The sequence below is a fragment of the Asparagus officinalis genome, chromosome 3, assembly GCF_001876935.1.
Source record: "Asparagus officinalis chromosome 3, Aspof.V1, whole genome shotgun sequence".
Taxonomy (NCBI): Eukaryota; Viridiplantae; Streptophyta; class Magnoliopsida; order Asparagales; family Asparagaceae; genus Asparagus; species Asparagus officinalis.
The window spans coordinates 27,308,497-27,324,082 of record NC_033796.1 but is presented as its reverse complement, the minus strand read 5'-3'; the positions used below and the strand labels follow the sequence as shown (position 1 = coordinate 27,324,082).

At 40.3% G+C, this 15,586-nt stretch overlaps 1 protein-coding gene across 1 annotated transcript; it reads left to right on the top strand.

Moving 5' to 3' along the window:
* On the top strand, nucleotides 1,371-6,400 carry LOC109833545 (protein DETOXIFICATION 40-like). Its single transcript, XM_020401262.1, has 8 exons — nucleotides 1,371-1,535; nucleotides 2,152-2,421; nucleotides 2,519-2,880; nucleotides 3,399-3,455; nucleotides 3,785-4,023; nucleotides 4,925-5,043; nucleotides 5,156-5,242; nucleotides 6,087-6,400. The coding sequence occupies exons 1-8, from the start codon at nucleotides 1,416-1,418 to the stop codon at nucleotides 6,156-6,158; spliced, it is 1,326 nt and encodes a 441-aa protein (XP_020256851.1). The 5' UTR covers nucleotides 1,371-1,415; the 3' UTR covers nucleotides 6,159-6,400.

Here is a 15,586-nt window from a genome sequence, read left to right as displayed (position 1 = left end):
GTATTGTTTATCAAAATTAAAATAAAATTATTCTAAATACGGGGTTATTTTCATACTGCGATTGTAACTAAAAAATTTATACAAAAATAAAAAAATTTACTTGGATGAAGAGTTGAGGTTCGTGGGCGTCGAAGAGATTAGATGGCGTTAGAGTTCAATGACACGGGATTGAATCAAGGGGGAAATTTCGGGGAAGAGCCTCGGTTTGGGTTAGGAGAGAAGATGCGGGTGTTGCGGGGGAGGGGGGAGGGAATTGAGAGAGAAGAAGGTGATGTGGGAGAAGATGAATGGGGTGGGGGTGAGAGATTGGTTTGAGTTTGAAGGATATGAGGAAGAGAATGAGAGTAGAGAGATTTTGGGTTTGGAGGATTTGAGAGAGAGAACAAAAGTAGAAAGAGTTCGGGCTTCAAGGATTTGAGGGAGGGAACGAGAGTTTGGGTTTGGAGGAGTGCGGCTGTACCCTAGGTTTTAGGCATGGTTGGGGATTTATAGCCCGACAAATACACGAGACTATTACTCCCATGTATTTGTTGGGCTGTAGCGAACTGTCTGCTTATCACACGAGACTAGTAGTCCCGTGTGTTTTTGTGCAGCAGTGGTGAACTATCTTTTTAACGCACGGGACTACTAGTCCCATGGTTTTTTAGTGTGGTGTTTAGGCGCTAAGTGGTAAACAGACGGGTTTAGTACTCCCGTGTGTTTTCGAGACCGTATTTTACAAAATCGGTCTCTTTTTGGGTAGTCTTGGTGAGTTGGTTAAAAAAAAGTTGATTTTGTAAAATATTTAGCAAAACGGTTGTTTTTGCTAAATATATTTTTAAAATAAATCTATTTTAAAAAAATCTCCAGGAAAATTACATGATAAAAGGTTGAAAAAAGTGCAGCACATTAGAGTTCGTTTAAAGAGGCTTAGACACAATTTTTCGTAAATTAGAAATAAAAATTAGCTTGTGTATCATGACCCTACTTTTAAATTGGCTTCATCGTAAAAATCTAATTAAAATTTTGAAAAACCCGATCATCAACCCTAGAAAAGATCTTACGCACATGCACACATCATCATCAAACATAACAAAATGTCCACACTACCCTCACTGTTATGTTAAAGCAACGTGTATATATATTGATATATCCTCCCATTTAAGTACCTACCAAAAAGAGATACTTACTAGAGGAAGAGGGCAAGAGAGCGAAGCCAAAACCCTCAATCCCTCTTATCTTTTCTCTATCAATGGCTAGCGGTCATATAACCGGCGATGGGTCCCACGAATAACGCCGAGGACGCGGCGCTCGGAGAGGCATGCTCACCCGACACGGCTTCGTGCCGTGACGAGCAGACGGCTCGTCTGGGCGATAAGGCGTACGAGATGAAGGGCTGGGTTGAGTATCTCCGCGCTCCGGCCGTTATTGTTTACATGATTAACTATGTGATGTCGATGTCGACCCAAATATTTTCCGGCCATCTTGGTAATTTAGAGCTTGCCGCTGCTTCTCTTGGGAATACTGGGATCCAAATCTTTGCTTATGGCCTCATGGTAAATTTCCCTATTTTTCCCCCATAAAAAATAAAAATAAAATAAAACCGCTAATTTTTTTTACTCAGTTCCATCTAGACTCTGCTACGTCATTTTAGATATAATAATATTGTTTCACAAGCTTCCGAAGAGATTAGGAGTAGTGCTTATATTAGTCAGGAGCTTGATCTGGTTTGGTATTGATCATAAGGATTCTCTAATTTTGATTTAAATCTATTTTCAATGGACAAGCTACGGATTTAGTTCTGGAAAACTAGCCACCATGTATATTAAATAATTGATGTGTTGCTCTTGAAAATTCAGTGCACCAGTTTCCATCTCCTCTATATATTCTGAGAAAAGAAAAAAAAAAAAGAAAAAGAAAAAGAAAAAAGAAAAGAAAACCATCTCCTCATTTTAGTAGTAAACCTACTAAATAATTTAGGTAAGGTTTGTTTTGAGTAGAAAATGGCCAATATCTATTGTCAATTTCGTGATGTCTTAAAAAAAGTACAGATTTATTTTTGGCCCAACAAATAGGCAAAGCAGGATGTCTATCCAAATAAAAAAAAAGGCAGCAAAATGAATCCAAATTGCTCCTTACAATATCCGCAATTTATTTTTCGGTGCACAACAGTTGGGAATGGGCAGCGCTGTAGAGACTTTATGCGGGCAAGCCTACGGGGCTCACAAATACGATATGCTCGGCGTCTATCTTCAACGGTCAACGATCCTTCTCATGGCCACGGGGGTCCCACTCGCGATCATCTATGCCTTCTCTCGCCCTCTCCTCGTTCTCATCGGCGAGTCGCAAGACATCGCCAAGGCCGCGTCGATATTCGTATACGGCCTCATCCCCCAAATCTTCGCATACGCTGCCAACTTCCCGATACAAAAATTTCTACAGGTGACTAAATTCCTTCCAAAAAAAAAAAAAGAAAAGAAAAAGGTTATTTTAGCGTGAAACTTTGCACTGCTCTATTTAAAATTTGTGTTCTCTGCAGGCACAAAGTATCGTTGCACCCAGTGCTTACATCTCAACTGCTACCCTTGTGGTCCACCTCGTGATGAGCTGGCTTGCTGTGTACAAACTGGGTTTAGGACTCCTGGGTGCGTCTCTGATTCTGAGTTTGTCTTGGTGGATCATTGTGGTGGCCCAGTTCGTGTACATTGTCACGAGCGAACGCTGCCGGCACACTTGGGCCGGGTTCAGTTTGCGGGCGTTCAGTGGGCTGCCGGAGTTTCTAAAGCTGTCGACTGCTTCGGCTGTGATGTTGTGCCTAGAGACGTGGTATTTTCAGGTGTTGGTTTTGATCGCTGGGTTGCTGAAGAACCCTGAGCTTGCTCTTGATTCTCTCTCTATTTGGTAATGAACCATTTGCATTGTCCAGTTCGATTCGGTTTATGTTCAAATGAAATCCATCGATATAGTTATATTATTAATTTTTTCATCCAAGGGTCAAAACTGTCTGCTCGTGGATGATTTTAATAAAATTCATTAATTCAATTCAGAGAATTGTAAGCCACTAATAATATCATCTGGAATCCTAACATTGACGCGTGTACAGAAGTGACTGAGATTATAATGTCCAAATGAAATGAATCGAAACACCTAGAACTTATTGTAGGATATTATTTAACTCATTAATATTGATGACTAGCTAGTGACCTTGACCAAACCAAACAGAGACCCATGATTATAGTTGGGTATGACTTGTCACTGATCTTGCACAGGTACATTTCATCAAGCAATATGATCTGGTCCTACCCAACTTTTATTGCCTTCACATGATCATGGAAAATGCTACGAGCAGCAATAATGTTTTTTCATACTATTTTTTTATTTTGAGATTTGAGCTAACTAATTAATGTTTGTGATTGCAGTTTGACAATCTCTGGTTGGGTGTTCATGATCGCTGTCGGATTTAATGCCGCTGCCAGGTCAGTCCTTGTTGCCTACTATGTAATGAATAATAAATAAATAATCAATTAATAACACAAGGGGCCGGGGGCAGAAAATCCAACCCCTGGCTGCGTGCTCACCATCCATGTGGACTACATGTGATGCGTATATATCACGTAGTCCACGGAATTAATCCCGTCATATGGGTTACTTGATATAAATCTACAATTAATCTGATTAAAAACATAGTTGTTCTACATTTCTGCAGCCGAATAATAAATCGAAAGCATCCAAACTCATGCTTTCATTACTGGTATGCGAGAATCAAAATCCTAAGATGCATATATGTTTTTCAAAATGATTACAGCGTTCGAGTGAGTAACGAGTTAGGAGCGGGCAATCCAAAGTCAGCTGCATTCTCCGTGGTCATCGTGACGACGTTGTCTTTTATATTATCGGTGATAATAGCAATAGTCATCCTTTGCTTTCGAGACAAAATCAGCTATATCTTCACTGAGGGAGAGATAGTGGCGCAGGCGGTCTCCGATCTCTGCCCGTTGCTCGCCGTCACCCTCATTCTCAACGGCATCCAGCCCGTTTTGTCTGGTGAGTCATCCGTAATTCTGAAAACAAAACTAGTGTTTTTATATCAGATCATAATGAACGGTAAGGATCATTAACAATTTATCGGGTGAGGCATGTGGTTATGAATATAGCATTATTATTATTATTATATTTAAATCATAATGAACGACATGGACTATTAACAATTTGTTAATCTAGTGAGATCTCAGTAATCCTGAAGGTAGTGTTTTTATACAGGACTATGATGAAAGATAAGGATCATTAATTATTAATGTGTCTGAATTTATCTGGTCAGGCATCCGTAATTCTAAAAAAGATGGGTGTTTTTTTTTATTTCAGATCATGCATCATCAATGATAATGAGCTATTAATACTTTGTATACGTCATGTCCAGTACTAAAAACTTCGTAACTATTTTATGGAGTACATCTAAGAAACGTATGCGTGCCCGGCCTCCATAATCAAATAGCCTCTGCCATGACTTCTTCTAGATTTTCTATTAAAACAAAAAAAAAAAACACTACGGTCACACTCCCCACCACACCATGAGACACAACCCCCTCACAGCTACAGTGCACGGGTCCCATGGTGTGGGTGGGCAGTGTGACCGTAGTGTCACTCTAAAACAAAAAAAAAGTTCAAACCACACCATAAAATCAAAGTTGTCTTCATGTGATCAATAATTGAGAGACCCAATTAAGTCACTCCCACCAGAAAAAAATATTTATATATATAAGTTACTGTTTTTTTCACTGTCATAAAAAGGCTATGGCTAGGGCAAAAGTGACGTGTTCAATGACAGAACACTTCCACACGTACCTAAAAATATTAGGCAACAGGTTAATGGAACCAACTTGTACTCTGTTACCTTGTTAACAACTACACGGCCAAATTAATTTATTTTCTTTTTTCTCATGTGGAGGTGTTGCTGTTGGCTGTGGATGGCAAGCCTTTGTGGCCTATGTCAACGTTGGGTGCTACTATATCGTGGGCGTCCCGTTAGGCGTTCTCCTTGGTTTTGTTTTTGATTTGGGAGCAAAGGTAAGAATTTCATAAAATTTATCAGTGAAACTTTGCAAATATTTATTTATTGCACCCAAAAAAAAAAAAAAGGTATGGATTGATTAAACATCTTTGATGATTTTATCAATAGGGAATATGGACTGGGATGATTGGAGGAACCTTTATGCAGACGGTCATCCTTTTGTGGGTCACTTTCAGAACTGATTGGAATAAAGAGGTATCTTTTCTTTCACTTCTGTAGTTCTGTAGTCTTTTCTTTGCTTGCCGCAGTTCTGAAAGTTTGCGTGTACGATTTGGGTAACTTTCGCTAAACCCCAGTAACTTTGGGCGTTCGGCACGTGAACTCAAAAAAATTTTGAACTCTCCCCAGTTCCCATTAACTTAATTTGCAAATTCCAGAAAACTCCTCTAAGCGTTTTTTTCCCCCGGTTAATTCCCAATGACTATTTTTTTTATGATGTTTATTTGATTTTGTCTGCTTTGGACTGAAAATATGGGGTGAATGATGTTATTGGGTTTAAGTGAAAAGGAGGGGGAGGTGTTTTGGAAGTTCACTAGAGTCCCAAAGTTATTAGTGTTTAGTTATAGAGTTTTTTTTCCAGAGGTTCAATTACCAAATATATGCCTAACTTCTAATCCACCATCACATTTGTTAAGTCTTATTCTTAATCTGCCATCGCATTTGTTCTCTTGTGTCTTTTGGCAATGCACAGTTTTTTTATCAATTTAAACGATTTCTCCTCCATATCACTATCAAAATTGACAAAAAGTATGGACTTTCATCTTGTTCTTATATCACACCCTGATCCTTTGGGTACGTCACGTAACACAGTCGTCAATGTGGCAATTTGAAAGTTACATCTCAAGTTTTCTCATAACCTAATCACCTACTACTTGTAAAATATATATATGACTATTAAAAGACTACATGTTTGAAAAGTCCAACATTTTCCATTAGCACCTAGCTTTTTACTAGGAGAAGCAAATTTCGCCACTCTAAGCTTTACTTTACATTTTCTTAATCATGTATAAAGACTTAATGATGATTGCGATAATTACAGGTGGCGGCAGCACAACAACGATTAGACAAATGGGATGATAAGAAGAAGCCGCTTCTCGCAAACCAGAAGTAATAGTATAAGGTTTCAAGTAGTTTTTGAAGCCAATGGATTGGGATCTCTCATCTTGGAAAAGAGGAGAGGATCAAAATTTTTAGTCACCTATGATTTGTGAGTTTGAAGGCGTAGTCCTGACAATAAGATGCATCATGAATCTTGAATCTTGTGTTCAATTCCATTTTTAGTTTATTTTTGAGGGAGTCCGTTTTTGTTCATGATTTATTTCAAAGGAAAAAGAACTCTGTGCATTCTCTCTCTCTCTCTTTTTTTTTTATAAACTAAGTTTTATGCGCATGAGGTTTAGTATCATGATTTTTTAAATTTGAATTGTTTTCTTACCAAATTTATTTTCTCGATGTCATGATTATTTAAATTTGAATTGATTTCTTACTAAATTTTATTTATTAAATTTATATTTTAGTTCAATGCAAAACTTGGCTTGAAGCCATTTTGAGTAAGATCCTATTATGTTAAAAACTATTGTATAGTGATTACGTAGTCTAAAAATCAAGGAATAAATTTCTACAAGGGAAAGTCAAATTAATAAGTCAAGTTAGCGATTAATTTAAAAATATATATGGGTAGTGCAAATAGCTAGAGTAAGTAGGATATATCTTTATTGAAACTTAATAGTGAGTGAGTAACTGCAATCATAATTGAAGCATATAAATTATTGATATTAGTTACTAACTTGATACTCGTAACGATGGAATAAATCTCAACTATGAATTTAGAATTTAGATGGTATTATTCTGTAGGTAAACTAATAAATGTTATTTGAACACCTGAACCTTTACGAAAAAATTATAAATAGGCCCTTGAAAATGTGTGGAATTTGCGAAAAATTATAAATAGCCCTTGAAAATGTGTAGAATTTGCAAAAAAAAAAAACCTGAAAGTTTAGTAAATTGTAAAAAAATTCAAAAATTTTGAAGTTCGATCAAATTTTACTATTTGAATACTATTAACTTAGTACAACATAATGCCATTAGTCCATAAAAAATTATGTTACCGCTAGGTAGTAGGTTAGTAAATCAAATGAAAAACAAACTATAACTCTTTGTTAAAACAAACAAAGCAACAAAGCCCGTCATTTAAATTAAGTGAAGGAAAAAAGCTTAACAGTCTTTGTCCGTTAATCACTTAGTGATCCAAGGGAAAAGAATCTTGAAGCAAAAAAGCTAATTTATGTTCAATAGAAGTAGATTAATCATTTATTTGAAATTCCAAAATAAAAATGGATCATCTGAATATATTTCCAAGCTAAAAAGACATGCATTTGGATCTTTTATTAATGAGGAAGGAAAGGGACTAAGTGATGACTGATATCCATGCAAATTGCTGACATAATTTATGAAAACTTCGTGCCCATTCTTACAGAGAGAAGCTAACTTTCTATTATTTATAAGTAATAATTTTTTTTTATTGGCATTAGGTGATAGTTTCTGTTAGGAATGTAAGCTGTTTAGACAATAACGAAAATCAGTTTAAGCAATTTAATAATTAACATATAATCACTATTATAACACAGATATAAGAAATATATCAAATGAAAAATAAATAGAGTTAGAAATACGGCCTGATGGTCGAGGCGTGCAAGCACTGTCCCAAAAATCTAATTGCCCCCTCTCGTATAGGGCTACGTGGCAAAACTTCCCGGAGATACAACGACCCTCGGTCAAGCGACCTCCTTCTCGTCGGCACGAGCTTCAAGAAGGCTTTGCGAACTCTTCTAGACTTTCAGGGAACCAGCAGAATATAATAGCAAATATTTTGAAGAGAAGAAGAGAAGAGAAGCTCGTTTGTAATTCTGTGTCTTTAGCCCTCGGCAGGTGTTGGTTTTTATAGGGGAAAAAACAGCCGTTACAAATCCCGCCGATTTAATTCTCATAAAAACTCGATTCGGTTTTAATTACCGATTTAATAAAAATCCGTTTTCATTTTAATTACCGATTTAATTCTCATAAAAATTCTGTTTCCGTTTTGATTCTGGTTTAAATATTACCGTTTCAAATCAATTTTCCATTTTGAAAATAAGATCCACATTGAACACGTTTTAATTGTTTTAATTTGCAAAAAATAAAAAATAAAAATGTAGCGGATCAAGAGCCCCTCACTCCGGAGCTACATTCGGGTCCGCAGGTCGTGGGTGCGCGCCACCCGACCCGACCCCGAGCCCGGCCCAGCCGGCGCGCGCGTGTGTGGTGTGGAGCATAACCTTTTATTTTCTTCTAGGCATAGGAGAGAAAGGGAAGGCTTATAAAGACCCTTCCTTCCTATTCCATTTCTTATGTGGGACTAAACTTTTCCTCTTTTCCTCTACAAACCCAAGTTTTAAGTTACAACTCCAACAGTTTCCTCCACACAAATTTGGACTTCAAAGTAATGTGTTTAAGACCTAGAGCATTTGAAAATATCATTCCTTGAGCTATTAGGAGATGGGGTCGTAACAGTAGTATTTACAAAATCAATGGAGCAGCCCTTGTAGCAAGTGTATGTTTTGTGTGTGTTGGGGATGCACAACCCCCCTGATGCGATTTGGAAATAGAGATTTAGGAGAGAAGAGAGAAAATCAAACAATCTCAAACACACAAGATTTACGTGGTTCGCTTCTCAATGTGAGAACCTCCGTCCACGGCCGCCGCAGGAGAAAAATTCACTATTTTTCGTCTTTTTACATCATGCCCTAATCAACCCTTTTATAGACTTAAGGCTTTAACAAGTAAACAAGGAAACAGATCAAATCAAGTTAAAAAACGAATCTGGGCCAAAACCCGACTCCGGTCGACCGCAGCACCACGTGCGGTCGACCGCGACAAATCCTATTCCTGATCGAGCTCTCTGGACTTTGGGCGGTCGACCGCAGCGCCATGTGCGGTCGACCGCGACGAAAACAAAACTCTGGACTGCTCTCTGGACTTTGAGCGGTCGACCGCAGCGCCACATGCGGTCGACCGCGATGAGCTCCTGGCCTGTGCCCAGCTGTGTGCACGGCCATGGCCGGTCGACCGCAAAGCTGTAAAATCTCTTCTTCGTCGTTTTGCTTGAACTTCGTCGTCGTCGATCATGTTCCTCTTGTTCCAACTTTGTTTCCCCTCTCTTCTGAAGCATAGGGCATGTCTGATAGTTAGGCTTCACATATCCTAACAATCTCCCACTTGGAGACTAACTATCAATCTCTTTCAGCTCTCTCTGCGGCGACGGCCTCCATATCATCAAGTGCTGAGGCCAACTGAAGTTGAGCACAACTTCAGTTTCTCTGTAGTGACAACCTTGGTAAGCATATCAGCTGGGTTCTTGCTTCCTTGAATCTTCACAAGTTCCAACATGTCCTCGTCCAACGCTGATCTTATGAAATGGTAGCGGACCTGTATGTGTTTGGTCCTTGCATGAAAAGCGGGATTCTTTGCCAAATGAATTGCGCTCTGACTATCACAATGTAGAACACTCTTCTCATTTTTCTGTCCCAGCTCCTCCAAGAAACCCTGCAACCATATCATCTTCTTGCTTGCCTCTGTCACCGCAACATATTCAGCCTCTGTCGTTGATAAAGCAACGATCTTCTGCAACTGAGAAATCCAACTAATAGCTATAGAGCCCAAAGTGAATATGTATCTTGTAGTGCTTCTTCTCTGGTCTATCTCACCAGCATAGTCTGCATCAACAAAACCCTGCAGAACTAACTTGCCTTTTCTGAAGCATAAATAGTCATCTATCGTACCCCGCAGGTATCTAAGAATCCACTTCACTGCTTCCTAGTGCTGCTCTCCTGGATCTGACATAAATCTGCCCACAGCTCCCACTGCATGGGCAATGTCGGGTCTCGTGCATACCATGGCATACATAAGGCTTCCAATGGCTGAAGCATATGGAACCTTAGCCATGTATTCCTTCTCTTCATCAGTCTCGGGGCACTGCTCCTTAGTCAATCTGAAATGACTAGCTAACGGTGTGCTAACGGCCTTAGCACCACTCATCCCGAATCTCTCAAGCACCCGTCGAATATACTCGGCATGAGATAGCCGCAGTGTGCCCAAGAGTTTATCTCTACTGATCTTCATTCCCAATATCTGCTTCGCTGCGCCTAGATCCTTCATGTCGAACTCACTCGACAGCTGCTTCTTCAGTTTCTTGATCTCTGTCATATCTGAACCGGCTACTAGCATGTCGTCGACATATAGGAGTAGGATGATGTAACTCTTGTCAAACTCTTTGACAAAACAGCAATGGTCAGCATTGCATCTGGAATAACTGTTCCTGTGCATGAATCCATCAAACTTTTTGTACCATTGCCTTGGAGCTTGTTTCAGGCCGTACAAACTCTTCTTCAATCTGCATATCATCCTCTCTTTTCCCTTCTGAGTAAACCCCTCTGGCTGCTGCATATATATCTCTTCCTCTAGGTCACCGTGGAGGAAAGCTGTCTTCACATCTAGCTGCTCGAGATGTAGATCTTCAGCTGCAACAATACTCAGGACTGTTCTGATGGTAGACAGTTTGACTACTGGAGAGAAGATCTCTGTGTAATCAACTCCTTCCCTCTGCTGAAATCCTTTAACCACCAACCTGGCCTTGTATCTCTTGGAACCATCATGTTCCTCTTTGATTCTGTACACCCATTTATTGCTCAAGGCCTTTTTCCCCGTTGGTAGCTTCGCAAGTTCCCATGTCTTGTTGGTGTTCAAGGATTTTATTTCATCTTTCATGGCGAGCTCCCACTTGCTCGCATCATCCACTCGAAGGGCCTCATCATAACTTTCTGGCTCTCCACCATCACTCAACAATAGGTAGTTGAGATGAGCTCTGAGCTGTAGTGATGGGTACTTCGGATTAGGCTTGGGGACTCTAGCTGATCGCCTCAACTCTCTGACGGGCGAAACATGCTCTCCATCTTCATCTGCCCCCTCCGAAGTGGTCTCATCCATCATCTCTTCTTCTTCATCAGAACTAGCTTCGGGATTGCCTCCACCTGAGGCATCATCTGACTCGAAATATGTAGGATCACTCTGCATCGAGCTAGTGGGCTGAACTGCATCACGGTCTTTGTAGAGGACTGATTCGTTAAAGACCACATCCCTGCTTCTGATGATTTTCTTGTTCTGCTCATCCCAGAACTTGTAGCCAAACTCATCGCCGCCATAGCCAACAAAGAAACATTTTAAGGACTTAGGATCGAGTTTGCTTCTAACATGATCACTCAGATGTACATATGAAACACATCCAAATACTCTCAGGTGAGAGAGATTTACATGCTTTCCACTCCATACTTCTTCAAGTATTTTGTGCTCCAAAGACACTGATGGTCCCCGGTTGATCAACTAGGCAGCTGTGTTGACTGCTTCTGCCCAGAATTGCTTTGGAAAACCTGCTTGTAACCGCATACTTCTGGCTCTCTCAGTCAATGTTCTGTTCATGCGTTCTGCTACGCCATTCTGCTGGGGTGTACCTGGCACTGTCCTCTCTAATCTAATGCCGCTGTCATAACAGAACTTCTTGAACTCTGAGTCTTCATACTCGCCGCCGTTGTCAGAACGAAGCTTCTTGATCTTCAAACCGGTCTCGTTCTCAACCATAGCCTTCCATCGCTTGAAGACTTCAAACACTTCTGATTTGTGTTTCATGAAATAGACCCAAGTCTTCCTCGAGTGATCATCTATAAAGGTCACGAAATATAACCTTCCGCCGGTGGATGGAACTGATGCTGGACCCCACACATCTGTGTGAACTAACTCAAGCTTCTCTTCTTTAGGGGTTCTGCCAACCCTTTTGAAGCTTATTCTCTTTTTTTCCCCTAGAATGCAGCTTTCACATAGGTCAATATCAGCCGATCTCAAACCTGGTAACTTCCCGTTCGATTGCATAACCTTTAGGCCTTTGCTACTCATGTGACCTAACCTCTGGTGCCACAAATTTGGGTCTTCACTGCCTTCATCCACTGCAATGGAGCCTCGTGCATCTATCGTCATGTAGAGAGATCCCGTCTTCGTACCACGGGCAACAACCATGGATCCCTTTGTAACCTTCCATGTATCACATGCAAAGGTTGATACGTATCCCTCTTTCACCAATTGTCCTATGGAAATCAGATTTTCCTCAAGCTAGGAACATGTCTCACATCACTCAGCTTCCATGTAGACCCATTGAGCTTGATTTGCACGACTCCTTTGCCAACAATATCACAAGGCTGATCATCACCAAGATAGACCTTTCCTAGGTTTCCTGAAACGTAGTTCTCAAATAAATCTCTATTTGAGGTAGCATGAAACGAAGCTCCTGAATCCAGCACCCACGATTCAGTTTTGCTCTCCAACGAACAGATTAGGGCATCATCTGATTCTCCTGAGGCCACGTTCGCTTCAGTCTTGTTCTCCTTGTCTTTCTTGGGTTCTCGGCACTGATTTTCATAGTGGCCAAACTTGTCACAATTCCAGCAGTCAATTTCCTTCTTGCCCTTGCGGTTCCTGGACTTTGGCCTTCCGTTCATCGAGTTAGATCTTCCTCGGCTATTCCCTCTATTTCTGTTTCTGTTTCTTACTCTGCCTTCAAGGTTCAACGCCGACCCTGAATTAGAAATCCCTTCCTCTTGTCTTCTTATTTTCTCAGTCATAATCATGTCCACCACCTCTGAAAACTTCAGCTTTGATTTGCCACATGATCCGCTGATCGAGATAACGGTACCCTTCCAACTGTCGGGCAATTGACCAAGTATCAAGAGGGCTTGGATTTCGTCGTCAAACTGAATATTGACCGAGTTTAGTTGATCCGTGATCTCGTTAAACTCGTTCAGGTGTTCCTTGAATTTCTGGCTCTCGGACATCCTCAAATTAAATAGCTTTTTAATGAGATGTACCTTATTCGCCGCAGAGGGCTGCTCATACATACTGGACAACGCCGCCATGAGATCCGCCGTCGTATTCTGATTCTTGATGTTGAACGCTACTGATTTAGACAAGGTCAACCTGATCGCTCCAAGGGCCTTTCGATCCAATAGCTTCCAATCCGCATCCTTCATATCCGTCGGCTTCTCTCCCAATGGTAGGTATAAATCCTTCTGATAGAGGTAGTCTTCCATCTGCATCTTCCAGAACCCGAAGTTTGTTCCATCAAACTTCTCAATCTTGGATATCTCCTTCTTAGATCCCATGTTTCTGACCTCAAATCGCTCGCGCCGAACCTGGTCGCTCTGATACCACTTGTTGGGGATGTACAACCCCCTGATGCGATTTGGAAATAGAGATTTAGGAGAGAAGAGAGAAAATCAAACAATCTCAAACACACAAGATTTACGTGGTTCGCTTCTCAATGTGAGAAACTACGTCCACGGCCGCCGCAGGAGAAAAATTCACTAATTTTCGTCTCAATACATCATGCCCTAGCCAACCCTTTTATAGACTTAAGGGTTTAACCAATAAAAAAGGAAACAGAACAAAACAGGTTAAAATTCGAAACTGGGCCAAAACCCGACTCCGGTCGACCGCAGCACCACGTGCGGTCGACCGCGACGAATCCTATTCCTGATCGAGCTCTCTGGACTTTGGGCGGTCGACCGCAGCGACATGCTCGGTCGACCGCGACGAAGACAGAACTCTGGCCTGCTCTCTGGACTTTGAGCGGTCGACCGCAGCGCCACATGCGGTCGACCGCGATGAGCTCCTGGCCTGTGCACCCAGCTGTGCACATAGGCGGTCGACCGCCGCGCCATGGCCGGTCGACCGCAAAGCTGTAAAATCTCTTCTTCGTCGTTTTGCTTGAACTTCGTCGTCGTCGATCATGTTCCTCCTGTTCCAACTTTGTTCCTCCTCTCTTCTGAAGCATAGGGCATGTCTGATAGTTAGGCTTCACATATCCTAACAGTGTGGAGATCAATGAGAAATACAGCGATCTTTCAGAGTATGCAACCGGATGTGCAGCGTTATATCATGCAAGTAATCTTTTCCCTGAAAATAAAATTAAGTAGAATTGAGAGAATGAAAGATACTCCAAAGAATAGGAGGTGGTGTGATGAGATGATGAGGATTCAACCTTCATTTCTGTGAAAGGATGTAGTCAAGCTGAGCTGATACCTGTGTGAATGTCTTAATTGAATTTGAGCTGGTTGTTATTTTCTCCATGTGCGGGTAGTTTGTAGTTTTACATGGTAGGAGTTCCTATGTCACCCTATAAATATATAGTGCCTGTACTTCTCATTTCCATTTGGTAATGAAAGCTAACATTCTTTGCCAGAAAAGTTCTAAAGTCACCCTCCAATTTGTAATGTTTACCAATTTACCCTCTTTTTTTTTGGATCGTACCAATTTACCCTCTTGTTGATTTAAGTCTGCAATTAAATCCTTCATAATTATCTTTATGGAATAGAAATAGAATATTCATCCGTTATCTATTTATGTTACTATTTTTTTATTCCACTAATGAATCCTTAAATTGTCAATAATTATCTTTTTATTGAAAACAGTTATTGTGATAGTGCAAATCATTCGTGGCTTCATCTCAGCCATTGGAATTGGAATAGAGAGATAGAATCGAGATAATTGGACAAATTATCGAGATAATTGGACAATCTCCAATTACTGTGTAATTGGAGATCTAATTGAGGAGGATCCGAAACCCTTCAATCTATTTGATCTCTAGATTTAGGTTCTAACATCTTTTTCTTTCTTTTAGGAATTTGAAGGTGGTCTTAATTTGATTGTAGAACTTCTCTGCCATTAAGATTGTAGAGAATCCGAGCCAAATAAAAGGAAAGGGAGAAATAGAATTTGCTACAGGAATCTTTTTTCTTTTTCCAAATAAGGTTAGTCTATTGGAGAGTGAAATTTTGAACAGGAATGGAGTTAAAATTAAAAACTAATATAGATTCTGTTTGATTCACTAGTAGAAAACCACGTATTCTAGACGGAATATTCTAGACGGAATTTTTTCCGTCTAGAATGTACTAAACTAGACGGAAAATTTTCGTCTAGAATATTCCGTCTAGAATAAAATATTCTAGATGGAAATTTCCGTCTAGAATAGTATTCTAGACGGTTATTTTATTTTTTTATTTTTTTTAAAAAAACCAATTATTCTAGACGGAAATTTCCGTCTAGAATAATTATCCTAGACGGAAATTTCCGTCCAGGATGTTTTACCCCCTTTAAAAAAAATTTAAAATTCCCCCCAAATTTTTTCCATTCCCCCCTTTTATTCCCAGCTTATTTGGTTCCGCTCAAATCCATATCTAAGACCCCATCTCTCTCAAATCCTTCGTATCTTTCTCTCAAACCCTAATCCCCTCCAACCCTCCGGCCGCCAACGTCATCACCCTCACCTTGTTTTATTCCCAGCTTATTTGGTTCCGCTCAAATCCATATCTAAGACCCCATCTCTCTCAAATCCTTCGTATCTTTCTCTCAAACCCTAATCCCCTCCAACCCTCCGGCCGCCAACGTCATCACCCTCACCTT

Bases quoted from the DNA above. Each gene is read 5' to 3' on its own strand.
- LOC109833545 (XM_020401262.1), top strand. From the start codon at position 1,416: ATGATTAACTATGTGATGTCGATGTCGACCCAAATATTTTCCGGCCAT. The intron at 2,881-3,398 runs GTAATGAACCAT...TTGTGATTGCAG, and splicing joins CTTGATTCTCTCTCTATTTG to TTTGACAATCTCTGGTTGGG. The intron at 4,024-4,924 runs GTGAGTCATCCG...TCTCATGTGGAG, and splicing joins CATCCAGCCCGTTTTGTCTG to GTGTTGCTGTTGGCTGTGGA.